This window comes from Protopterus annectens, chromosome 10.part0, assembly GCF_019279795.1.
Source record: "Protopterus annectens isolate FY-2018-M chromosome 10.part0, PAN1.0, whole genome shotgun sequence".
NCBI lineage: Eukaryota > Metazoa > Chordata > Ceratodontiformes > Protopteridae > Protopterus > Protopterus annectens.
The window spans coordinates 1,024,952,122-1,024,979,682 of record NC_056744.1 but is presented as its reverse complement, the minus strand read 5'-3'; the positions used below and the strand labels follow the sequence as shown (position 1 = coordinate 1,024,979,682).

Sequence of the window (27,561 nt, the reverse complement as noted above, 5' to 3'; positions counted from 1 at the left end):
GGGGAAAAATTATATCCTAGTGGTAGTAGATTATGCTACAAGATACCCTGAGGCAGTGGCTTTGTCCCCCATTTAGGCAGAAAAGGTGGCAAATGCTTTGTTAGAGATTTTCAGCATGGTAGGTTTCCCAGAAGAAATCCTGACTGACAGAGGTGCCAATTTCATGTCAGACCTGCTGGCTTGTCTGTGGAAGTACTGTGGGGTGAAACACCTAAAGACCAGCCCCTACAATCCCCAGACTAATGGTCTTGTTGAGAGGTTAAACTCTACACTCAAGTCCATGCTACGGGCATTTGCAGACCAGTTTAAGAGGGAATGGGACAAATATTTGTCCCATCTGTTTGCTTACAGAGAGGTTCCCCAGGAGTCCATGGATTTTTCACCCTTTGAGTTGCTATATGGGCATAGGGTGAGGGAACCTCTAGATTTAATTCATGATGAGTGGGAAGGTGAGTGTGAATCCCTCAAGGAGTCTGTTGTGGCATATGTCCTAAATCTCAGGACAAGCCTCGGCGAACTCAAGGGCTTGACCCAGGAGAACCTGGCAGAAGCCTAACAGCAGAAAAAGTTCTGGTATGACAGGAATGCTCGAGCTAGAGAGTATGCTGTAGGGCAGCAGGTAATGGTTCTCATTCCTGTCAGGCACAGCATGCTACAAGCAGCTTGGGCGGGACCCTACAAGGTGGTAAGAAAGGTAAGCGTGTTAACTACATGGTAGAACTGCTCGGGAGGAGGCAGGGGCACAGATTGTACTATGTTAACATGATGACACCTTACCATGATAGGGAGAGCCTTGTGTTGAGTATTTGCAGTGGATTGCAGGAGGAGTCTGAGGGAGATCTGGTGACTGATCTCAATGAGACTCGGACCGACATCTCGGTGGAAGGGGTAGCAATGTCCCAGCAGCTGTCTCCTACCCAGGTTCGAGAAATCCAAGCCGTGTTACAGGAGTTTGGGGACATGTTCCCTGGGAAACCAGGGTGCACCTACCTGGTGCAGCACCAGGTGGATACAGGATCCCAAAGGCCTATTAGGCAGGCCCCTTATAGGGTGTCTGAGAGAGAGTCAAACAGACTTTGAGGGAGGAGATACAGGAAATGTTGGAGCTAGTGGTAATTCAAGAGTCCAACTGTCCTTGAGCCTCCCCAGTGGTACTGGTGCCAAAGAAGAATGGCAGCACCAGGTTCTGTGTGGGCTACAGGAAATTAGAGTCGCACAGAGTCAGATCCTTACCCCATGCCTAGGACAGATGAGGCCATAGAGCAACTAGGTGGGGCTAAGTATCTTACAACCATTGATCTTACCAAGGGTTACTGGCTGGTGCCCTCGACTTACAGTGCTAAAAAGAGGTCAGCCTTTGTGACTCCTTTTGGCTTGTATAAGTTCACAAAGATGCCCTTTGGGATGAAAAATGCCCCAGCAACTTTCCAGAGGCTGGTAGATCATGTCCTAGCAGGAGGGTTTAACCTTGCTTACCTAGATGATATTGCCATCTACAGCCATTCCTGGCAAGAATACCTTCAACATGTCAGGGAGGTACTGGACAGACTATAGAGGGCAGGGTTGACCATTAAGCCGAGCAAATGTCAGATGGGTGTGGCAGTGGTCTCCTACCTGGGACATAGAGTGGGAAGTGGCAAAATCAAGCCAGAACCTGCCAAAGTGGAAGCCATTCAGGCGTGGCCTGCACCTGTTACCAAAAAGCAGGTGAGGGCATTCTTAGGGACAGCAGGGTACTACAGAAAGTTCTTCCCCAATTATATCATAGCTGCTCCCCCTCACAGACTTGACAAGGAAAAACAGGCCAGATAAGATAGTGTGAACCCCAGCATGTGAGTAGGCATTCCAGAAGCTTAAAGATGCTTTGGGAGGACCCCTGTGTTAGCCAGTCCAGATTACAGCAAATAATTTGTTGTGCAGGTGGATGCTTTGAACCATGGGGGGGGGGGGGTGTGAAGGCTGCCAACCTAGCTAGATAGAATTTTGTAAATAATTCTATGCCATTGTAAATATTAATGTAATCCACAGGCTTGTTCTACAAATGTAAAGAGAACTACATGTTATGATTAAACTATATGTTGTACAGAGCTTCGAAAATGTAACCACAGTGCACTCTGCTGGAAGAAAGCTGATAAGTTAAGCATTGTAGGACTGATGTTCTTCGTGTTTCACTGTTGCAGTCATTACATTTGGGTAATCTGCTGGCAGGTTGCCCTCAGTCAGCCTGAATAACAAAGTCTTGGGTCCTGCATCGATTGCTGTCTCCTCTTCCATGACGTCAGGTCGTCATGGGTATAAAACATGCAGCCGACGCCATTTTATTCAGTCTTTCTTGCTGCGTGGTGCCCGAAGCCAAAGCAGTTTGCAAGTGCCGGTCAATCGACTCCTGAAATTTTCGCATTCGAGTTTCAGAACCGAAGTCTTCTAACTAAAGCTAAGTACCCCGTTGGGGAAACTTTTTCTTGCTCCATACCGATGTCAGTAAAAGTTAATTGCTTTACTTGTGGGAAGCAAATACCTCATAAGGATTTTCATTTGTACTGTATTCCTTGCCTAGGCCCAGATCATAACGTGCCTTGCTGTCAGTTTTGTGCTAGATTTAACCAGCGCAGTATTAAGCATCAGTATATTTTTGCTTCTAAATATTTTGGATCAAGATTTAATTATCCTGAAATGTCATCTGTTAGCAGTCCAACTACCAGAGTTCACAAAAACCGCAAAGAAAAAGACAGAGACAGACCGTCGCGGTCCAAATCTGATGACAGAGTTTCTCCTAAGCCAGTCACCGGTTCGCCGGTACTCAGTGAGGTGCTTTCGCAGCCCCTGATACCCGCTACTTTTGAGTCACAGGCCTCTACCAAGACCCATTCGGAGTCCGGCATGCTGCGAGATTCTCAGAGTATTGAACCCGCAGATGTCTCTCCCTTGGATGGGTCCGGAGCCGCTGAGCAGGCACCGGCTTCTGAGGGTGTTTTCAGACCTCAACATTTTTATATTAAACTGACGCCAGCCTCAAAAACAAGGTCAAAAACATCTTCTATGTTTAAAAATCCGACTCATGAGCCACGTGCTCCGGCCCCTATGCCTAAAAAACAGATGATCAAAATGGCTGAAGACTTAATTACCTTGATCAGGGGTCGGTCCCCCCCCCCCCCGCTAAGAGGCCCAGGCAAGGCACTGATTATGAATCTTCAGATCAGGTTTCCATTTCTTCTGATTCCTCTTCTGATCAGGAATTTTCTTTTCAACCCTATGAGGATTCTGATGCCGAGGAATCCATCCCATCTGCATCTCCTCCTGAGGATTAGTCTTTTGGAGATACTTTGCATACTTTAAGGGAACATTTTCACTGGAAGAGTCAGGACTTCTCTGAATCAAAAAAGAGGCTTCGGGATTTCCTTCTTCTTCCTCAGCATAGGCCTTTGGCAATGCCTCCTGTATTAGACATTATTGATGATGTGCTTTCGGAAGCATGGCTCCTGATTCCCTTCCTCCAGCTCCTAGTAAGCCAGACAGATATTACAGGGTTCCTGACTCCCACAAATTTCTATTCAGAAATCCTGCTGTTGATCCTGAGACTATTTCACAGTGTCCCAAGGGTGTAAAGGCCTCTACAGCCAAAAATACTAACCCCTCTGATAGAGATTCCAGGGTGCTGGATAGATGTGGAAAGAAGGTTTATACGTCTGCTACCTTGGCAATCAGGGCCTTAAACTGCCAGTTTCATATGCTTAAATATCAACAGCATGTTATGGGCTTACTGAAACAAAAACTGATCATTTCTGATTGTGTGGAAAATAGAGTTACAGGAATTATTGCATTCAGCAGAACAGGTTGGAAAGCATACTTTGCAATGTGGTTTTGATTCCTTGGAGGCCTCTTGCAGGGCCGCAGTTACTTGGATCTGTGATTAGAAGGCATGCCTGGCTCAAGGAGCAAAATCTGCCTGATCATGTTAAAGCTAAATTGTTGGATGCCCCCGTGCAGCATGATACTCTGTTTGGTAATAAGGCAGAAGAGGTTTTAAAGAAAATGGAAGACAAAGCTAAATCTATGCAAACTGTAAAAGATTTCTTGCAAGTACAGCCTCCCAGGTTCAGTAGGTACTGGCCTACTAAAAATTGGTCCTTTCCTGTGTCCAACAGAGCCACACAAGGCAAATCCAGGCACTCAAAAGGCTCCAGATACCAATCACAGGGTTCTTACAGGTCAAAGCAATGGGGTGCCTCCACCTCCAAATCTGGAGGAAACAAAGCACAACCCTACAGTAAGCAGTCTCATTGACTTTCTTCTACCATCACCAAGCACTTATCTTTTGGCAGCCCCCTTGGGGGGAAAACTAGCCTTCATGCTCAAAATTGGCAGTTAATTACCCAGGACAAGTGGGTATTAAACATAGTATCCCAGGGGTACAGATTTCATTTCCATACTTTGCCAATTCCAAACGGATGGCCAGATCTGCTACAAAATCAGTGGGCAGAGGCTCAGAAACAAGTTATGCCCCTCATGGATATGGGGGTCTATTCAACCAGTATCAGAAAAGGACAAGGTTTTTATTCAAGATTTTTCCTGGTACCTAGAAAAGTCCATTCCTGACGTCCAATACTGGACTTATCGATTTTGAACACATTCCTGGACATTCCAAAATTCAAAATGCGACTTTACAACAGCTACTGTCTATGCTGGGCAGGAACGCTTGGTTAGTGACTCTGGACTTAAAAGAGGCATACCTGCATATCCCAATAAGGGAATCATGCAGAAGATACCTCCGCTTCAAGGCAGGTTTTTTTGCATTACCAATTCTCTGCACTGCCTTTTGGCTTATCTACTGCGCCCAGAGTCTTTACAAAGTGCCTGGCACCAGTAATTGCATTCTGCAGACAAAGAAGCATACAAATTTATCCTTATCTGGATGACTGTCTCATTCAAGCAGAGGACGAGGACACTCTTCTTCAATATCTGACGTTTGTAAAAATGCTTCTAACATGCCTAGGGTACACTATAAACAAAAAGAAATCCCAACTGGTACCCTCTCAAATAATTACATTCCTGGGTGCAAGCTTGAATACAACTGCCCAGATGGCTTACCTTACGCCAGACAAACAAAGGCAACTGCCAACATACTTCAAACAAATGGCAACAAAAACCCAGTTATCCGCAAGACAAATTCTGCAGGCTTTGGGGTTTATGGCATCCTGCATTCTACTAATTCCACATGCGAGACTGCATATGAGGAAAATTCAATGGTACCTAAAAAGTTTATGGAGTCAACATTGTCACAGTCTGGAAACAATGATTCCTCTAATTCCCTGCCTGCAACAGGAGTTTCTTTGGTGGGCAGAGACATGTCACCAAAACAAGGGACTGTCATTCACTCTACCCCCTGCCACCCAAATCCTAACTACAGACTCATCAGACTATGCTTGGGGGGGCCCACCTGGCGGGGAGATGCATTCAGGGCAAATGGAGCCCAAAACAAATGCATCTGCATATCAACCAGAAAGAGATGCTAGCTGTTCAGGATGCTTTGACAGCCTTCAAGGACTTACTTCATCCAGGACAACTGCTGATAAAGATGGACAACACCACGGTTATGTGGTACATGAGCAGGGGGTACACATTCCTACCCCTTTTGCAGACTAGCCATGGCATTGTGGAACACAGCTTTGACTTACCAAATACATCTTCAAGCTCAATTCCTGCCAGTAAAACAAAATACTCTGGCAGATAACCTAAGCAGAAATCTTATGGACCCGCACAAATGGAAACTGGATCCACAAATCTTCAGCTTGTTAATACAGAAATGGAGGAGTCCAGACATAGATCTATTTGCCTCTCCTCAAAATTATCAGTTGGACAAATTCTGCACAAGAACGCATCACAAAAAAGCATGGAAAGTGGATGCCTTATCAGTCTATGCCTTTCCCCCTCTGCCTCTTCTCTCCAAGGTCTTACTAAAAGTCAGACAGGAAAAACCAAAAATGATCCTAGTTGCTCCGGACTGGCCTCGCCAGCACTGGTACCGACTTCTAAGGAATATGCCTCAACTTCCTCCTTGGTACTTGCCTCAAATACCTCATCTACGGTCTCAGCAGAACAATCAAATTCTGCACACTCCGCTCCAAACTCTGAATCTTGCAGCATGGCTGATCATTTAATTATTCAAACAACACCTCTCAGCAAATCTGTGATGGATGTCATTTTGGAAGCCAGAAGGCCTAGTACTTGAAAATCTTATGCTGGTAAATGGAAGAGATTCTGTGCTTGGAACCAAGCACAAGGAACAGACACAGCAAAGCCCAATATTCCTCAGATTTTACAATATTTGACTGAGATGCTTGACAAGGGCCTATCTTTCTCTTCAATAAAAATCCATGGCTGTGCCATCTTGGCTCTTTACAACACAGAGCCTCCCCTCTTTTCTCATCCTCTGCTTAAACAGTATCTTAGAGGGGCCAAAAATTTAAGGCTTCCCAGAAGATCACCAGCTCCTGCATGGGACCTCAATTTTGTGCTGGAAAATCTCACCCTGCCTCCTTTTGAACCAGCAGCTACTGCAGATATAAAATTTCTGTCTTGGAAAACAGCTTTTCTCTTGGCAGTCACTTCAGCAAGAAGGGTTTTAGAACTACAGGCTCTCATGGCTGTGGAGCCCTTTATTACATTTTACCTGGACAGGGAGTCCCTCAGGACCAATCCTTCTTTTATGCCTAAGGGTTGTATCCAGTGTGGCTCTTAACCAGACAATTCACCTGCCAACATTTTACCCAAATCCGCAGAACAAGGGGGACCGGATTCTGCATTCATTGGACGTACACAGACAACTAAGATCCTACTTAAACAGGACCAAATCTCTAAGAAAGTCTGAGCAACTACTGGTAGCATTTGCTGCAGGGTCAGAGGAGAAGGCTATATCAAAGCAGACTATTTCTAAGTGGATAAGCCACTGCATTCGTTTCTGCTGCTTGCATCATGGTAAACCTGTGCCCAAGGGGATCAGGTCACATTCCACCAGGGCTGCCTCTACCTCAGCAGCTTTTCTCAGAGGGGTTCCAACCAAAGACATTCTAGAGGCTGCTACTTGGAGCTCTGTTCATACCTTCACAAAGCATTATCATTTGCCTCTCTTCTCCAGAACCAGGGCAAGTTTGCCACTGCAGTTCTGCAGGGCCTTATAGCCGCTCCTAATGCTGTTTAGTTCCATCCTCCCATCCATAGCTTTGGGATTCTACCCAAATGTAATGACTGCAGCAGTGAAACACGAAGAACATAGTACAGTTGTGTACACTTACCATAAGTGCAGATGTTCGAGTGAATTCACTGTTGCAGTCCGGATTACCCACCCGCCATCCCCCTTTTCTATTCCTTTTCTTTCCTTCACTATATACTAAAGCCTTTGTTGTGTATTTGCTTTTAGATGAAGATAAAGTTTATGTTGCTAAAAGTGCATTTACATATTTTTCTGTTCATTTATATATATATATATATATATATATTTTTTTTTTTTTTTTGCTCCCCATTTGGGGGGGTACCTGACATCTGGAGGAAGAAGAACTGAATAAAATGGCATCAGCTGCATGTTTTATACTCCTGACGACCTGATGTCATGGAAGAGGAGACAGCAACCGACGCAGGACCCAAGACTTTGTTATTCAGGCCGACTGAGGGCAACCTGCCAGCAGATTACCCAAATGTAATGAATGCAACAGTGAATTCACTCGAACATCTACATTTATGTTAAGTGTACACAACTGTACTTTTGATCTCCTGCTTGGAGACAGGATGTCTGGGCCATGAAATTCTTTCCATTGTCTTGATTTAAGAGAACTACTAAGGTTTACATGTATAATGTTTTTTATTGCTGTGGCTTCCTAGCCAGGTGCAGCTTACTAAGAAATGTAAATTTTGAGTTTCTGTGAGCCTGGGAAACTAAATCAGAACTGTTAAGAATGATGTAGTCTGAAATGACTCAGCAGTACTGTGTTATCAATTTAAGGACAGAAAGAAAGGAGGGCATTTTGGATTCTTTCTGCATCTGAACACATCAGCTCATCAGCACTCTGCCTTTGCTCTGTAAGTAGGATCTTAGATCTTAGTATTTCTCTTAGAGTTAGATAGAAATTTAGCCAGATTAGTCCAGCTGTTTTCTGTATTTGTCAGACTGTCCTACAGTATTATTTTAAACGTTTCCTGTGATCTCTGAACTCTGTAATGTCATTGTGTTGCAGTAATAAGATTTGTCTTGTGTTTTTTATTATTAAACAGTTTTAAACCTTTCAGCTGTGGCTGTTTTGTGCAGAGATAATGTGAGCTCTTAGTGTACATTGGATATATTTGGTGATGCTATCCAAGCCACTTCAATAGCTTTAGCCCTGGGTCACACTTACTATTTGGATAACAGTAATATTATACAGTAAAATTGTTCACCCTTTGGGAAGGGCCTTATTAGTAGCTGATAAGAGTAGTTGGTGGCAGTGATTACTACCTTATAGCCTGGCAGGAGGAGGCATAGCTGGAGAACCTGTGCTAGACTTCCCCAGGAGTGTCTGTGTGTTTGTATATAAACCAAATCTCAAAGTGTGTGCGTGCGTGTGTGCGTTTGTGTGTCAGCTACTTGGGCAGGGACACGAAGCACTGGTTGGACAGAGAGGGTACTTGAGGTTTTGGCTCAGCTACTCGGCTGAGATCTGAACCCTACAGCTGTGCCAGTGGGGAGTCTTATTGGGGATCTGGAAAGGGAGAAACCAGCCCCAGACTGACTGATTTTGGTATGCTCTTAAGGGAAATTGTACAGTACTGTGTTATTCTTCCCAATGTGCATGGCCCACACTGGTGCTAGTGGTGGGGCGTCACATTGCTGATCATGAGAGAGCAGGCAGTACTTGCTAAGGCAGCTGAGCAAGTGTGGCTTTTTTCAGTAAGTTTCCCAGGGTGAGGAGAGTGCTAATAAGCCTGAAAATGCTTATGCCTTTAAGCAATTAAACTTGGGGAAATAAAGTAATACTTGTTTGTTTCCAGCTGTGTTAATAAGTGTGATTGATAGATTTAATATGTAAGTAAAGTGCTGAAGAGTACACAGCAAGTCATTAGAGAAGCAGGATTGTTTGAGGAAACTGAGCTGTAAAAATTGGAGGGCAGCCTGCGATATGCTGATAATGTCACTTTACTAACTGAAGTAGAAGATCTGAAATATGTGCTTATGAAGATTAAGTACTCCTGAAATGTGTTTGCACTTTAACATATTTACACCTGCTGGCAACCAAATAATTGTGCGACACTTCCATATCCCAGTAGGATGGAGCTCTGTTGCCAAAAGCTCAGAGGCTAAAGAAAATTAAATGCGAGAAATTCTTTTCAGCTCAAAGTAAAATGCAGGATTTTGCATTTCTTGCTAAGCTGAAGTGATTTTCTTTACATTTAATTTTCTTAGTCATGCCACTTAATGTCACATTTCAGTATTTTGATTAAGCTACAGAGAGGCAAAGTACTATCAACTTGAGTATGATAAGGCTACCCATAAGGGTAGGACTATTGACATGATTAATATTACAATGCAATCAGCACTGCCATTATTAATAATATGAAGAGAACAGAGATGCTGGTAACATCAGTCCATGCATTTATTTATTTTAATGAGAAACATCTTTATTAAACCATTGCTTACAACATAAGCAGTAATACATTTATATAAATGAAAACAAACCACACTGACACAGTCCTAGTTGCAAGCATTTTACATCACAAACCACACTGACACACTCCCATTTGCAAACATTGTACATAACTTAACTACCTTACCATTTTCAGTCAAACATTACATAGCCCAATTAAGTGCTACCTTCTTTTAAACCATATTTCTTCCCTTGTATATTGTTTCCACCATTACCATTTTTCCTGTGCAGTTTTCTCCCACCTTTTTCTAATGATTTCAGTTCCAATTGTTTTATCTCGGTACTGTAGTCACTTCTTCTGCTATAGTTGATTTAGATTTTGATTTACATTTTCTAACCATTGCTTTTTTGGCACCCACCATAATTAGAGACAGCAAGGCCGTATCATGTCTAGGCAATTCCAATTGTGTATCATAGCTCCGAAGAATCATTTCTCTCATCACACCAATCTGCCAGTCCTGCATTTCTAACAGTGCATCCCACAGAGAATCCTTAAAGTCCGTCAACTCACTGTACTCCCAGAAAACATGCTCCCAATTATCTCTTTCTTCCCTGTCACATCTCCAATATTTGCTGTCTGACTTGATGGAGAAGCAATAGAAATAATAGAATTGAAAAAAATAGAAATAGTGGTCAAGTTCTTCCTGTTTGATTCAGTAATCAGTAATGAAATTGCAAGTAGCCAAGAAATATGATGACAAATTGCCCTTGGCAGAAAAAAGCATTTAGGGAAGCTGTTCAGCTGGATAGCTGAATCTCTGCATATGAAGATGTGACATGTCCAAGCTGTTAATGTTCCCTAAAAGATCAAACAACAAGACGTTAATTTTCATACATTAAACATGTCATGCCAAGAGAAAGACAGAAAAGTACATCATACTTGACAAGGTTGAAGGTCAGGTTAAAAGCAAAAGACCTGTAATATGAGATTGGATGGGAAATGGGAAATTCACCCCGGGGATCACTTCTGTGGCTCTGCTCGACAGGGGCACAGGAAAATAATTTTCTTGGGTGGCGAAAGCCAGGGTACATTTTTTGGCTAGGCTTGTATGGGCCCTAGGGCCGATAGCCTAGTACCTACCTATGATGGATTGATAAAATAACTGCATCATTACATGTCCCTCTATTAGTGATCAGTTATTTGTCTGAAGACAGAACACTACTTAGGGCAACTGTCTATGGGGTCCCCATGAATTTGATATTGACTTGACTGTCTTTAAAACCAACAAAGGGGCTGCACTAAAAGTTGCCTTATTGGTAGGAGCTTGAGTTGAAAGGTCAGGTCATTACACAGTCCTTTGAGAGGCAGGTCTTGAGGCAGCCTTTTGACTGAGGTGCTATATCTGAAGCAGAGTGTGATCCTCATTCAAGTTCTATAAATTAATATGTTTAGTTTGTGTGGGGCCTTCAGCAAGAGATTTTACTTTACGCCAGGAACTCAGACTGATTGAAAAGTGCCTGTGTTATATAGATGTTGGATTTGTAAGTGTGATGTCTGTATGAGCACTTTTTTTACTAAGGTACTGTTCTTTTTATGAATTTAAGTTTCCATGGGTTGTCCCTTTCCTTGATTTTAAGAAATATATCCTTGATGACTGAGTTTTTAGGCTCTTCACTCAGTATCTCTGTATGGAAAATACTATATTCTGCAGATTAAAATGAGTACAAAGAGCATGAATACATGAATTTCAGCAGCCCTGGATTGTATCATTGGGCCTAATCAATTGCTGACAGTAGGGAGATTTAAGTCTAGAGCAATAGGTAATTTTTACTGGAGAAGGTAAAGGTTTAGGAAGAAGGAAGTAGACATATTGTTCATTAATACCATTGGCAAGGATATTATAGTTAACATTCTGATATGCTTGTAATGTTCAGGTTCAGAAGCAAATGTCTAGTAAAACAAACCAGTCCTGGGATTTGGTGCTTCTCGAGAAAAAAAAATGTCCACAATGTATTGAAAATACAAGAGAAGTACTCCACGGCTTAGCGGCAACTCTTTATTGTAGAAAAACAAATTAAAACAGTAAGTGCTTTCACGTTGCGATGAACGTTTCTTCAGACTTTATACCACACACATCCTCACTGCATTTAAATACTATTCTTTGTACTCATCAGCCAATCTCCGCAAGCAAACTATTAAGCAATCAATTAAATTAATTGCAAATCAATTATATCTTTAACTATTGTATAAGTATGTGTCTAATGGAAGCTCTTGCAGCCATATATAGTAAAAAACTTCTTTTACATAAACAAATATTCTAAACATCTAAAAGTGTTTCAGTGCTGTTTCAATATATATTCTTTTATACATTACATTAAAAAATATTATGTTTCATACTAAAAATACATGTTTTATATTTATAAATAACTAATGATAAAGCTATAAAATAAAGCTATAAAATAAATAATTAATCAATTCCTTTAGTGTAAATAAATATAAATGCATATGTGAAAATACATATAAGAACTGCATGAAATATACATTCTATAAATTCTATATATATAAAAAAACTATACTTGTAAAATCCCTACCTATAAGTATAATAGGTTGATGCCCTTTGTGTTTCACTATTGTGGTCCAAAACGATGCGCTTTCCTGCCATGGAAGCCATTGGCTGGCCTGACTACCAGAGAATTTCCTCCTCCTCCTGAAGCCAGTGGACACCCTGACTGATGTCAAGATGTCCAGGTATAAAGGGAGTCAGCTGGCACTATAACCCCAGTTCTTTCTTGCCATCAGACCCCAAAGCAGAGTGCTAGTCAGTGCTTTGTTCAGTCTACACCAGAGAAAGATGATGTCTGAAGTAAAGTACCCCATTGAGGAGGTTGTCATATGTTTCTTGATTAATGTCCAATAAAATTAATAACTGTCTCTGCTGTGGCAAGCAGATACCACACTGTGGCTTTCACTCTTGTGTAACTTGTTTAGGACCAGAACACGGGATACCTGTTAGTTCTGTGCTCGCTTTAAGTGTAAGATGATCAAGAGTAAGGCAGAGATTTTAGCTCACCGCTTTAGCAAAGTTGTTAGGGCTTTCCCGTACTATGTCATCTGAGAGTTGGGCTGAGGTTGATCTCCCTAGACATAAAAATTAAAAGCATCCAAAACATAGGGTACTGGGTGACACTTGTTTGCCATCTACCAGTCCACCTAGGCTTGTTGTCAAAGAAGGCAATACACTTATGCAGTCCCCTCTGATGTCTGAGGTTGTGGCACAGGCCTCTGTTGAGACCTCCACCTAGGCTTGTTGTCAAAGAAGGCAAGACACTTATGCAGTCCCCTCTGATGTCTGAGGTTGTGGCACAGGCCTCTGTTGAGACCTGTTAAGAGTCCAGTATGCCTCCAGGTCCTTCTACTTTCACTCAAGTCAAAGGACTTAGCTTGGGTGTGGAGCAACTTCACAGTTTCCTGCTTCCAACGACTACTCAGAAATTATAGAAGGGGTGTTCTTGTCATCAGGAGACCACCTCGGTTCACCGTTCCTAGGAATTAGCGGTCCATCTTTTTCCCAGCCCTAGCACGGATGGAGCGCTTAGACACAAACCTAAGGCCTTGCATAAAAAGGACGCATCCAGGTTGCCCCTGCAGAGGCCTGCTGGCTACCACTCCCAAACTCAGGCCTATCAACAGAATCTGGTTAGGTTGGCTGAGGATTTGATCACCATAGTCCGATCAAAACACATTTCCCTCCCAGGTTCTGCCCGTAAATCTTTTCCCTTTTTTTTTTTTTTTCCAATAAGTTTTATTTTCATTTTTCATTTATAAAAGACACAAAATTTTTCATATTTGCAACATGACCATAAGAGAAAGTTATACATTGTAGTCAATATAGAAACATGAAGGTCATATAACAAACCTATTTACACTTTATACATAGATGCTTTTTCAAACAAGCTTAAACAATATAAAGACAACACATACATGCAATACCATATTTTGTTGTGAGTTTGTGGGTATATTGCTAGGTTCCTTTATAACACATTACTCTATAGTGTGCATGATGTTTTACGCTAGTATGATATTAAAGGTTTGTTCCCAAGTTGCTCGAGTTTTGCTGTTTTTGTTTTTTATCCATTACTATTTTGTGAGTGAGCTAATACGCGGTGGTGGTGCTAGCGTAAGCGTTGGTTAGCCTCAGTGTTAGACATTGCCGTTCGTTCAGTTAATAAAGCGTCGTGTGTGTGACGATGAAATGTGCGCTGCCTTCGTTGAAGGTTTGTGCGTTAGCCCGCATGCCAAAACTCACGCAAAAAACTCTACTGCCAATCATAGCTGGACGGTTCGCTGTGGCGAAAAAAGAAAAAAAGAAAAAGACACACACACACACACTATTTTGTGAGCTAATAGGTGTTTAATAGCCACTTTCTTAAAACCCTCCCAAGAGATGTTCATAGAGTCTAGCCATTTGAGGGCTATATATAGTTTCATTAATGAGAATATGGTTATAGGGGCAGCTGTGGTGGTGCAGCGGTTATCATTGCTGCCTCACAGCAAGAGGTTCTCCGGTTCGATCCTCTGCTGGGGTGTTTTCTGTGCAGAGTCTGCATGTCCTCCTTGTGGTCGCGTGGGTTTCCTCTGGGTGCTCCGGTTTCCTCCCACATCCCAAAGACATGCTGTAGGTGGATTGGACACTCTAAAATTGGCCCTAGGCTTAAGTGCATGCATGTGTGTGCCTTCTGTGGGTAGGTTGGGCCGGCAACTTGACACCATAAAACTCCACGGCCAATCATGAGCGGACAGGTGATCCACTGTGGCGACCCCTGACCGGGAAAAGCCGAAAGAAGAATGAGAATATGGTTATAACTGAGTTTGCTTGTTTTGCTGAGAAGTTAGATGGACGAATATGTAATATGGTAAATTCCCATGTAAGTGTTGATGGTTGATGTCCCACTTTTTGTAATTGCAATTTCAGTGAATTCCAGAGTTTATAGACGCATTTGCAACTTCAAAATATATGCATTAAATCTGCTATCTGATCCTTACAGTGTGGACAGTATGGTGATTTTGTTGCATTGAATTTGTGTAGTAATGCAGGTGTGAAATATGTGTTGTTATTTATCATAAGCTGCGTGTACAACCGTTTTTTAAGGGGTATGCTTTTCAGTGTTAGGTTAATTGCATTTTGTATCTGGTGGTCTTCCAAAGATGGTTGTATTTTCCTCCAGTAGTTAGAGAAAAGGAGGTCTTTCTGGAATTTGATTTCCCCTATCATTTTGTATGAGTTTGTTATAGTTGTCTTTGTCATGAGGATAGTCTCCCAGAGCAGAGTGCATTTTTCCATGTCACTATTGGGTATGGTAAGGTTTTGGAGGTAACTGGAACACATCGCTTTGATTTGTCTAAAAATTATGACATAAGACTTGGGTAGATTCAGATTATTTCTCATTTCTTGAGTAGTACAATTAAGTAGTGGGTAGATGTCTTGTATTCTTTTTTCTTTTAATCGAGGAAAGGAATCTAAATCTAGCATCTTATTTATTTATTTTTAAATTAGTTCGATTCTCAGCTAGAGCGTCTTCTGCGTGGAGACATGCATGAATGGGCGCACCTTCGTTGAAGGTTGTCCATCAGGGCTGGTAACTCGGCGTGTAAAAATCAACTACCAATCATTAGCGGACCGGAGTTCCACTGTGGCGACCCCTAACCGGGAAAAGCCGAAAGACTCAACAAAAGGATTTTTATGGAGGATTTTTATGAATCGTTTCCTGGTAAAAGGAAAAGGGAAATCTCCCCCAGGAGTCTTTTGATTCCTTTGACTCTGAAGATGACAATGATGAGTCCACTTTTGAGGAAGGTTTATCTATTGCTTCCTATGGGGATTCAAAGTCTGATGAGAACCTTGCCTCAACTTCTCTTCCTGAGGATATTTCCTTTGGGGAGACCCTGCACATCCTGAGAGAGCACTTTATATGGGAAGCTCAGGATTACCCAATCCAAGAAGAGGGTTAGGGAATTCCTAAAACCTCTTGCCATTCCTCCAGTCTTAGAGATAGTGAACGATGTTTTGCTGGATTCTGCTTTGCAGCCAGATTCCTTTCCCCCTACCTCTAAATAACCAGACCAGATTCTACAGAGTTCTGGAGAAGTGGTGACTCAGGGTCCTGAGGGAGCAAAAGCTGGCACTTCCAAAAATCCCCTGCTAGCTGACAAAGCAGAGCCTTGGACAGATTCGGAAAGGAAGTCTACCCTTCTGATACCCTGGTTATGAGAGCTTTAAACAGCCAATTTCAGATGATGAAGTATCAGGATATTATTTTAGACCAGATGAAGCAAAAATTGGTGGTGACTGATAGCAAGGCCCTATCCAGGAATCTGCTTGACTTGTGCAGTTCCTGTTTTCAAGTAGCCAAGCAATCTTTGCATTGTGGCTGTGATACTCTGGATGCTTCCATCAGGTCAGCAGCTACAGATTCCATTATTAGAAGATATCCCTGCCTGAGGGAGAAGTCCCTTCCTGTACATTTGAAATACAGTCTTTTGGATGCGTATTTGGATAAAAATTACTCTTTTGCCCCAAGGCTGAAGCAGTACTTAAAAAAGATGGAGGTTAAAGCTAAGTCCATGCAAACTGTCAAGGACTTTCTTAGGTTCAACACCTCGCTTCAACCACAGAGATACTACCAAACACTACCTCTCTGGCCAAGATATAAGAGACCTTGAAGGGGAAAGGAGTCGAAGGCAGTGCCAGGTGACCTAAACATTGGCAAGCAGATTCCAGTAGGTCGGGAGACTCCCATCATCAGGGTCCCAGCTGGGAGTAGTTATGACTTTTGCATTAAACTCCCTTTCCCCCACCCCTCAGATCCCAGAACAAGGGTACCATCATACATCCCAACTGGAACACACACGAATTGACAGCTTGGATGATAGTTTGACACCCCCCCAGGGAACACTAAAACAAGCCTGGAGACCTAGAACAAGAAAATCTTCCTCCACCAAATGGAAAAAAATTACTATATGGTCCAGACAAAAAGGACAGAACCTTCCTCAGGCTCAGATGCATGTGATACTTTCTTACTTAACAGGACTTTCTGACAAAGGCCTTTCTTATTTGTCTATTAAAATTTATGCTTCAGCTGGTCTGCCTATTCAACACCCTCTCTTTTCCCACCTTCTCATGAAACAGTTCCTGAGGGAGGTTATTCACATTAGATCCCTGAGGAAACCTTGGGATCTCAACTTAATTCTGGAGAAGCTTGCCTTCCTACCTTTTGAGCCAGCGGCCTCTGCAGACATCAAACTGTTGCCCTGGCAGACAGCTTTTTTGCTAGCCATTACTTCAGTTAGAAGGGTATTGGAGTTTAAGGCTCTTATGTGTGTGGAACCTTTCATTAGCTTCCACCCTAACAGAGCCTTTCTTAGGACCAACCCTCCTTTATGCCTAAAGTGGTTACAGAGATCACTTTAAATCAGACCGTCCACCTGCCTACCTTCTTTCCTAACCCTCAAAACAAGGGGGAAAGAATCCTTCATCTTTTGGATGTGCACAGGCAAGTTACAACTTGGACAGTACAAAAAATATCAGGAAGTCTGACCAGCTCTCTGTGGTCTTTGCATGTAGCTATTAGGGGAGGCCAGTTTCTAAGCAATCTCCCAATGGATTTTCCCAATGTATTTTGCTTTGCTGCAACCACTATGGAAAGAAGCCGCCAGACTCTGTGAGGTCACACTCCACCAGAGCTACTGCTATGTCTACAGCCTTTCTTAAAGGGGTGGCCACCAAGGACATTTTGGAAGCTGCTACTTGGTCCTCTGTACAGACCTTCACTAAACATTATTACCTTCCAGTCTTCTCCAAGTCCAGAATGGGGTTTGCCACTGCAGTCTTGCAGGACATCCTGTCCTCTTCATAACATTTTCCATCCACCCTCTTTTTAGATTGGGAAGTCATCCCATAAGTTAGGACTGCAACTGTGAAACATGAAGAACATAGTACAGTTGTGTACACTTAACCATAAATGTAGATGTTCAAGTGTATTCAGTGTTGCAGTATTCTTTCCCTCCCTTCTTCTTCTCTTAATCTATAAAGATGGGGTGGGCATTCTCCTGTCCATGTCTAGATTGTTCCCCTCTCCTTATTCGGACTAGATTCTGGCCTGTACTCTGAAGTTTCCTGTGCTTAGGTACTTCACTTTAGGGACCAACTAGGGGTTCCTTACTGTTGGGGGCAAGAAAGCACTGAGGTTATGGTGCCATCTAACTCCCTTTATATCCAGATGTCTTAACGTTGGTCATGGAGTCCTCCAGCTTCAGGAAGAGTAGGAGGAGAAAATGTTCTGGTAATCAGGCTGGCCAAGGGCTTCCATGGCAAGAAATCCCATCAGTCAGGACTGCAACTGTGAATACACTTGAACATCTACATTTGTGGTGTAAGTGTACATAACTGTACTTTCTTTGTGTTTGATTAATTCAATTGAGACAGTTAACATTAAGGCTATCCAGTAAGAGAAATCTTTCTTTTGAAATCTGTGATGTGATTGCTGTTGAGATTTATTATGGGAGTAGGTTTGTAGGCATTTCCAGTAATGATCTGTTAGTAGTTCTCATGTGTTATTTTGGTTAATTTTGTTAGTGCAGTCTGAGAAGCTGGTGATTTTATTGCTGTCTTTATTGTGTTAAGATGCTTCTTTTTTAAGTAAACGTACTTCCACCACTGTGCTGGGATGGACTGCAATTCATTGATTTTTTTTAAATATCTGTGAAATAGCCATGGAGAAGTGCTTACGTCCATGTCACCTATTGTAGTATGTACCACTAATGGAGCCAAATAGATCAAATGCTTTCAAGGTGGAAGTCTGCAATATCAGTAACTGACACAGTGATGGGGGTTTGGAACATGACCTGTCTGTAGCCTCGAATATGATTCCTCTTCGGACCTGCAGGTGCCAAGAAGAAACAGGAGAACTTAAAAATGCTGTCATGAGTTGGTTTAAAGGATTTGCAGAAGTGGGTTGTGATATATGCAGGTAGGATGGCTAATACAGCTCTGGTGAGTGAGAATTGTAGTGAGCCCTGTTGGGCTGTTTTTTGGTAATAGATTTTGATATAGGATTTGACTTACTAGCTTGGTGTAGTAGAGTGTGAGCACTTTCCTATCATTTGCTTTGCTTAGGGAATTACAATATTCACAAATGATAGCAACAGAGAATTATAGGGTCTGCCAGGATTCCTAAGTTACATTGTTTTTAGAAGATTCACTTGATTGGAGTTGAAATGTACTGGTAGTTACAAATGCAGATGTCCTTCAAGAATGCAACTGCAGTCATAACATGTGGGTTGTCCTGCCTCAGGCAGCCCTCGGTCGGCCGGATTCCAAAGTCTGGGTCCGACGTCGGCTGATGTCGCATTTCTCTCCAACGTCAGAGCGGCTGGAGTACATAAGCATCAGCCGACGCCATTTTCTACAGTCTTTCTTGCCACGCGGTGCCCGAAGCAGAAGCAGTTCGCAAGTGCCGGTCGGTCAGCTCCTGTATTCTTCGATACCGAAGTCATCAAAAAAGCTAAGTACCCCGTTGGGGACCTTTTCTTGCCTCAGCCGATGTCAGAAATTACTGAAAAAGTTAACAATTGTCTTTCTTGTGGTAAACAAATACCTCATAAGGATTTCCACTCTTACTGTCTCCCTTGCCTGGGCCCAGACCACGACGTCTCGGCCTGTGTAGCCTGTGCTCGCTTCAACAAGCGCACTCTCAGGCGCCGGGCGGAGTTCGCTGAAGATTTTTTTGGCGATAAATTTGCTTACACCATGCCGTCGGATCTTCTGACATCGCAAACTCCCAAAAAGCGCAAAGACCGGGATCGACATCCTCGGCCCGCGTCTACTTCCGACTCCATGCCAAAACCTAGCACGAGTGCTCCGGTTCCCTCTGAGACGGTCTCTCCACCGCTCCGAACCGAAGACACCGCATTACCGACGACTCCGATTCCAGACATTACTCCGCCAGTTATCGATTTTCCTCTGGATACCGAAACCGAGGAAATGCCCGAGACCATTGCTGTAGACAAGGTCACTCCTGCACGTGGAGCTGCCAGGCCCCCCATGGCCATGTCGATTAAGGCCTACACTAGGGCTAAGGCAGCCAGCAAAACAAAGCATATTACTTCTAAATCCTTACCTCAGCCTACTCCAGAGACACAAATTATGTCCATGGCTGCTGATTTAATTTCCATGATTAGAGGTTCACAGGCCCATCCTGAGAGAGGATCCCAACCTCCTTCTGATAAAAGGCCCCGGGTTGAACCCTCTGACCCTACTCCTTCAGATGAAGATTCTGAGGGCTCTGTCCACTCTGATAGCCAGGAAGAGCTCTTCCAGACCTATGAGGACTCGGATGCAGAAGATTCCATCCCCTCGGCCTCCCCTCCTGAGGATATTTCTTTTGGGGAAGTGCTGCACTCCATGAGGGAACATTTCAAGTGGCAAGGTCAGGAATATTCTGATTCTAGGAAACGCCTTAGGACTTTCCTTAAGAAGCCCCAGCACAGGCCCTTAGCTATTCCTCCTGTACTTGATGTTCTGGATGATTTGTATTCTGATTCTAGTGCTACCCCTGATTCCCTTCCTCCTGCTCCAGCCAAGCCAGACAGGTATTACAGGGTCCCAGAAACTCATTCCCATTTATTCAGGGCCCATACTGCTGATTTGGAAACTATTTCACAGGGGCCTAAAGGAGTTTCAGCCTCCACCTCTAAAAATCCTTTGCCCTCCAACAGGGAAGCTAGGTCATTAGAGAGCTGGGGCAAAAAGGTTTACACATCCACTACCTTATCTATGAGAGCTTTAAATTGCCTTTTTCATATGTTACAATATCAGGATTATCTGTTAGAAGATTTACAAAAAACATTAGCCACTCCTGATCCTTTAGACAGGAAGACTTTGCAGGAAGCTGTACATAACACTCAGCAAGTTAGCAATCACTTCCTGCAGTGTGGATATGATGCACTGGAAGCTTCATGTAGGGCAGCTATGACAGGGGCAGTCATTCGTAGACATGCTTGGTTAAAAGATCAACCTCTACCAGATCATGTAAAAGCAAAACTTCTCGATGCACCTTTGGAAAAGAACAAGCTTTTTGGTGTGAATGCTAAGGATGTGTTAAAGACCATCGAAGAAAAAGCAAAATCAGTTCAGACAGTGAAAGATTTCCTCCAGGTTCAACCCCCCAGATTCAGTAGGAATTGGCCTTCAAAAAACTGGTCCTTTCCTAATCCAGAAAAGTTTCAAAGGGGTAAGAACAGACGTGGCCGAGGAAGAGGCCAATACAGAGGCCCTTACAGGGGACGACAATGGCAGCCAGGAAACCAAAGAAGTGACGCAGGGGTTTCACCTACCCCACAACCACAATCTCAATGACTTTCCTCTACAACCGCCTACCAGGGAACAAATAGAAGCTCCCTTGGGCGGGAAATTATCTCTGTTTGCAGAAAATTGGCACAGACTGACAAAGGACAAATGGATTTTGGACATTATAGACCGAGGGTACAGGTTTCATTTTCATACCTTACCAAGAAAACAAGGCATGCCAAACCTACCACAACACCAGAGGGCAGAGGCTATCAAGCAAATCACTCTGCTGACTCGGATGAAAGCAATAGAAAGAGTTCCACAACAAGAACAAGATCAGGGGTTTTACTCAAGACTGTTCCTTGTTCCAAGAAAAGAATCTCAATGGAGAGCAATACTGGACTTGTCCGCATTAAACACCTTTCTCATAGTACCAAAGTTCAAAATGCTGACTTTACAGCAACTCCTTCCCATGCTGGGCAAGGGGTCTTGGCTGATTACTCTGGACCTCAAGGAGGCATATCTGCATGTCCCTATCAGACACAGCTGCAGAAGATACCTCAGATTTCTTGCAGGGCCAGAGCATTATCAATTCTCAGCATTGCCATTTGGCTTATCTACTGCGCCCAGAGTATTCACAAAATGCCTGGCTTCAGTAATTGCTCATTGCAGGCTCCAGGGATACAAATTTACCCGTACCTGGACGACTGCCTCATACAAGCGGACGACAAATTGATGTTGACAAAAAACCTGGATTATGTCATACGATTACTTCAAGCTCTGGGATACACAGTCAACTTCCAAAAGTTAAGACTGCAGCCATCCCAGCAAATAATCTTCTTAGGAGCCAAACTAGACACAGCCTCTCAGATGGCTTACCTGACAGAAGACAAGCAAGAGAAGTTAACTCATTACTTCAAAGGTTTAGCAAAACTCACCCAGATGACTGCAAGGAGATTCCTACAGGCCCTGGGTTACATGGCATCCTGCATTCTCCTGGTTCCATTAGCAAGACTACACATGAGAAAGCTTCAATGGTACCTAAAAAGCATTTGGTCTCAACACAGCAACAACTTGGAGACAATCATACCGGTCATTCCATGCCTACAAAAGGAATTCCTATGGTGGGCCTCGGTGAGCCAGGCAAACACAGGTATGTCATTCAAAAAACCACAGATAACACAGACCATGACCACAGACGCCTCAGACCTTGGATGGGGGGCGCACATGGAAGGCAGGTGTATACAAGGACAATGGACTCCAAAGGAAACACATCTGCATATAAACCAAAAGGAAATGCTGGCAGTAATGCATGCCATCGAGGCCTTTCAACACCAACTCCAGCAAGGCCATTTACTGATACGGACAGACAACACCACTGTGATGTGGTACATAAACAAGCAAGGGAGCACCCACTCTTACCCCCTTTGCAGACTGACAATGCATCTTTGGGAGGAATCACTGAGCCTAAATATCCAGTTACAATCCCAGTTTGTTCCAGGAAAAGACAATGTGTTGGCGGACAGCCTAAGCAGGAATTTCACAGATCCACACGAGTGGAGGTTACATCCGAAGGCCTTCAGACAACTCACTTCAACATGGGGCAAGCCAGAAGTGGACCTATTTGCCTCTCACCTCAACCATCTTCTACCAAAATTCTGCACAAGGACATACCATCCAAAAGCTTGGAAAATAGATGCCCTTTCATTCAACTGGAACTCCCTAACAATCTATGCATTCCCACCTCTGCCACTGATGACCTCAGTATTACTAAAGATCAAAGCAGAGAGACCCAAGGGAATCATAATAGCTCCGGACTGGCCAAGACAACACTGGTACCCACTACTACGGAGCCTATGTCACACCAGGAGGTGGGCCCTTCCCCAATGGCCTCTACTTTTGACTCAACACAATTTCGAAACAGTGCATCCAAATCTTCAGACACTGCAGCTAACAGCCTGGGAGATCCCATAAATAACTTCAGCCTATCTCTCTCCAAGGAAGTTCAGCGGATACTAACAGAGGCTCGAAGACCATCCACCAGAAAGGTTTACTTAGCAAAGTGGAAAAGATTCAGCAATTGGAATACCAGCAAGGAACATGATGCATCATTGTTGAACAGCCCACTCATCTTGGAATATTTGGCAGATATGTTAAAGAACGGCCTCTCATATTCTTCCATAAAGATACATGCATCTGCTATTTCAGCTAGATACAACACTGATCCTCCTGTTTTTTCACACCCTTTACTAAGGCAATTCCTCAGGGGAATCAAGAACATTAAGCCACCAAGAAAGGCCCCAGTGCCAGCCTGGGACCTCAATTTTGTCCTAGAAAAACTGACTACCTCCATTTGAGCCAGCAGCTACAGTTGACTTGCAATTTCTCTCATGGAAGACAGCTTTCCTGTTGGCAATTACCTCAGCAAGAAGGGTTTCGGAGCTACAGGTCCTAATGGCAATACCACCCTTTATTATTTTTCACAGAGACAGGGTTTCATTAAGGACCAACCCTACTTTTGTGCCAAAGGTGGTTTCTAGGGTTTCTTTAAATAAAGCAATTCATCTGCCTGCTTTCTTCCCCAATCCTGAGAATAAGGGGGAAAGACTGTTGCATACCTTGGACATTCACAGACAACTTCGATACTACCTGGACAGAACCAAGGCCAGTAGGAAGTCTGAACAACTTTTTGTAGCTTACGCCCCTGCAGTCCAAGGAAAAGCAATTTCAAAACAGACTATTTCAGAATGGATTGGACATTGCATCAGATTCTGTTATTCCTTTCATGGAAAGACTGTTCCAGCCAATGTCAGACCACATTCCACCAGAGCTACAGCCACCTCTACAGCATTCCTAAGAGGGGTGCCTACCAAGGACATTCTAGAAGCTGCTACATGGAGCTCTGTGCATACATTCTCCAAACACTACAATCTCCCTCTATACTCCAGATCCGGAGCAGGCTTTGCTTCGGCAGTCCTGCAGGGTTTGATTGCCACACCTTCTCTTTCCTAGAGCATTCCTCCTCCCCCAGCTAAGCTATGGTATTCAACCCATATGTTATGACTGCAGTTGCATTCTTGAAGGACATAGCACAGTTTTGTACCTACCATAAATGTAGATGTCCGATAGACATGCAACTGCAGTCGGATTTTCCCTCCCTCCATACCCCTCTATGCCTAGGGTCCACTCCTATCCCTGTTATTCTTAGCTGGGGATATCTGTTATGGTGTATTTGTTTTATTGCTCTTTTATTTGTTTGGAATCCTGTTTTTGTCTCCCAATTTGATTACAGCCTTCCTTGGAGGGCACCTGGCATCTGGGGCAAGAAACACTGAAGAAAATGGCGTCAGCCGATGCTTATGTACTCCAGCCGCTCTGACGTCGGAGAGAAATGCGACATCAGCCGACGTCGGACCCAGACTTTGGAATCCGGCCGACCGAGGGCTGCCTGAGGCAGGACAACCCACATGTTATGACTGCAGTTGCATGTCTATCGGACATCTACATTTATGGTAGGTACAAAACTGTACTTTTCTACTCAGATGTTGCTATCAGTACAAAATGCTACCATTCCATTTTCTGTAGGGTGATAACTGTACATTTACTGAACGTACAGCATACTTTCTGACATTATCATTCCTAATGATAATATATACATTTATTTTGCCAGTTGTATAGGAACATAAGAACTTTCCAGGCAAGTGATTACAGGGATCATAAGAGGCCTAGCTAGCCATATATATCTTTAAGCAGACCCGTTTTAAGCACTTAATAGTGCTATTGTCTGCAATAAGTCTTGTTTATTTGTAGAGTGAGGTCCTTAGTGCAGGTGTTTGTAGAGAGACTGTTTTTTCAAAGAAATAGGAAGTGAAATAGGACTGGATTTTTCATGACACGGTCTCCTTGCAGTAGTCTGTAGTTACCGAATATTATAGGAGTCATGCTAATCTTTTGAGGTAGTTGAATAATTTTAGACCCTTAATTTTACTAGTTAGAAATTTTTTAGGGCCTTTCCAGTTGAGTGATATGCTTGGATTTATACATACAAAAGGGAGCATTATATTCAGTGATGAATCTAATAATAGAAGAGTACAGTGGTAGGATAACTTCTTTGGATCTTGAAGATATTCCTTTGAAAAGCAACTGGACCATATAAAAGGATTTCCTCACTATGATGGAAGTATAAAGATCTCTTGTTTTAAGCGCTGTATGTTTAGCATGTGTTCTGCATAGTATATGCATCTTTCTTCTGCACTGTTTGAAAGTGATTCTCATGACTCATGTTTTTTTTTCTTATTGTGTTATAATTATCTTGTGGAGCATTTCATAGGTTTATAGGTAGTTACTAGGCTATCGGCCCAAGAGCCATTTTAAGCCTAGCCAAGCTTACCCCAAATTTACCAAAAATTGCTAATGCGTCAATGCCCCAAGAAATTTTAGTTACAATAAGGGCTTGTACTCGTCAAGTATTCACAATTAGGGGCATAGGTGCTAAAAATCAGAGGTAAATTTATTCCCCATCCATTAGCCCAAGTTATGGTTGAATAGGGTGTGGGATGAGCTCTGCTTTACAAGGATGGGAAGCCTGTTCAAGAGAAGGAATAATCTTTGAGGGGCATACCTGTCCCGTCCCCCCCAACACTTCCTGTTTGTCGCAGATGAGGTATAGGTCCTTAGAACAGATATTTCAGATGCTGTTTGTTTTGCGGGTGTGCAGTTTGGGATCAGAGAATGCCTTACAGGCTAGACATAGATCACTGTATATCAGTCTGTAGGAAACTGAGCACAGGGATAGGGCTTTGAGGTGGTCCATATGGGACTTGTTGTTTGCTGCCTTTATGCTTTTTGTGGGGAACCTCTGTGATCTCTCAAGCTGTTACAATTGCCTGATCGTGTACATGCGGAAGGATGCACTGTACTCTATAACTAGTCTGATAAGAACAGAGTTCAGCAGAACAATGATCTCCTTGGACCTGGATACCATGCCCTTACTTATAAGGTGTACAATATAGAATGATTTTCTCACCACAGTAGACATGTGATGGTCAAAGGTCTGGTTACTGTCCACATGCTTTCCACATTCCTCACCACTGGGCCTACTTTTAGGGATATATTATCAATGTGGTAATTTCCAAGGATGACTGTCTTTCCAAATGGTCCTATTATGCCTCTTTTCATATTGAGTTTTAGTCCATGGCGCTGGTACCAGTTTGCTTTGTCAGGCTCTCCTAAAGGTATCATTGTCTTTAGTGCCTCCTCTGACAGTTTGAGAGTACATTCAACAAAATATTTAATACAGTTAGCTGAGGCAGTATTCAGAAATCAAGAGTAAAAGGGGAAGTTTCTCTTGGTGAGCTAGCCAAAATTACCTTTTCATAAAACCAGTAGGGTGCATGTGGGTGGTGATGTACTTTGTGGCAGATATTTCAGTGCTAGTGTAAGCATTAGCCATTTAAATCAGTCTGATGTACTTTACTTGAAAGTTGCCATTCATGTGTTGTGTTGAACATGCTGACACAGTTAAAGCAGGCCATTCTTACATGAGGAATGAACAAGAAGCGGATGGTTAACTGGGCTTAACAGACTTGCTGTTTTGCAAATTCTAGTTAGGGACTACTAATTGCTAATCGGTATTTAGTTTGTTTTGTTAATTTATTCTTTATTTGTTGTGGCTTGTATTTTTTTCTCATCTCAACTGCTGATTCTGAATAATCAGTAACTGCACAATGCATTATGATGCACGACCTATTGTGTTATTCACAAAAGTCATCTGAGGAAACCACCTCAGTTTGCTGTAAAAGTACTTTACTTGGGATATACACCTACTGTACTATGTGGAACGTGTAAAATTTTATTGGGATTATAAAGATTTAGAATACAGTATTTTGCTGCTGTATCCACATCAGTTTAATAACACTATGAAGATCAGCATTAAAACCACTGTTCTAAAGCCATGAAAAAGAAAGTAAATGTTTGTTTTTAATTATTTTAACATGTTTTATCCATACTCATGCTTTGCAGTTACCTGATGTATGTTATTCTTGGTGGGTACTAGCGTCCTTGAAAATAATTGGAAGGTTGCACTGGATTGACCGAGAAAAACTAGAACATTTTATCTTGGCCTGTCAGGATGAAGAGACAGGAGGATTTGCTGACAGACCTGGAGATATGGTAACTGCCTGCACCTTGTTATCATTTATTTTTATATTTACTTGTATTTTATTATAAGTAGGTGGACCGTAACACAGGGGTAAATTTTTTCAGCCATGACCTTGTTACAAATGAGAAAATATAAAAAAAATATCAGATAGAAAAATGTGTATGTCTTGTATATGTAGTAATGTGCATGAATTGTACAGTGTTAAGTTTGACATGTGATTCATGATTGGATTATATAAATTACAATATATTGTACATAGAGAGAGTAAAGTAATATTTCATTTACTAGAATAAGCACATCAGCACTCAAGCTGAAGCTAGACTTAGAGGCACAGTAGTTATTATTTTTCTGTAATTTTTTTTCCTGACTGTAATATATCTATTGTCTGGGTGGACTTTTATTTGTGAAAAGCATGTCTGTCGTATATGTAATGCATAACTTTAAA

General features: G+C 42.6%; 1 protein-coding gene across 1 annotated transcript in view; it reads left to right on the top strand.

The window, feature by feature from the left end:
* RABGGTB (Rab geranylgeranyltransferase subunit beta) overlaps positions 1 to 27,561 on the top strand; it is a 446,107-nt gene that overhangs the window by 369,095 nt on the left and 49,451 nt on the right. Inside the window, exon 8 of the mRNA XM_044086834.1 lies at positions 26,978 to 27,170. Within this exon, the coding sequence (XP_043942769.1) occupies positions 26,978 to 27,170 (193 nt within the window). The remainder of the gene's footprint in view (positions 1 to 26,977; positions 27,171 to 27,561) is intronic.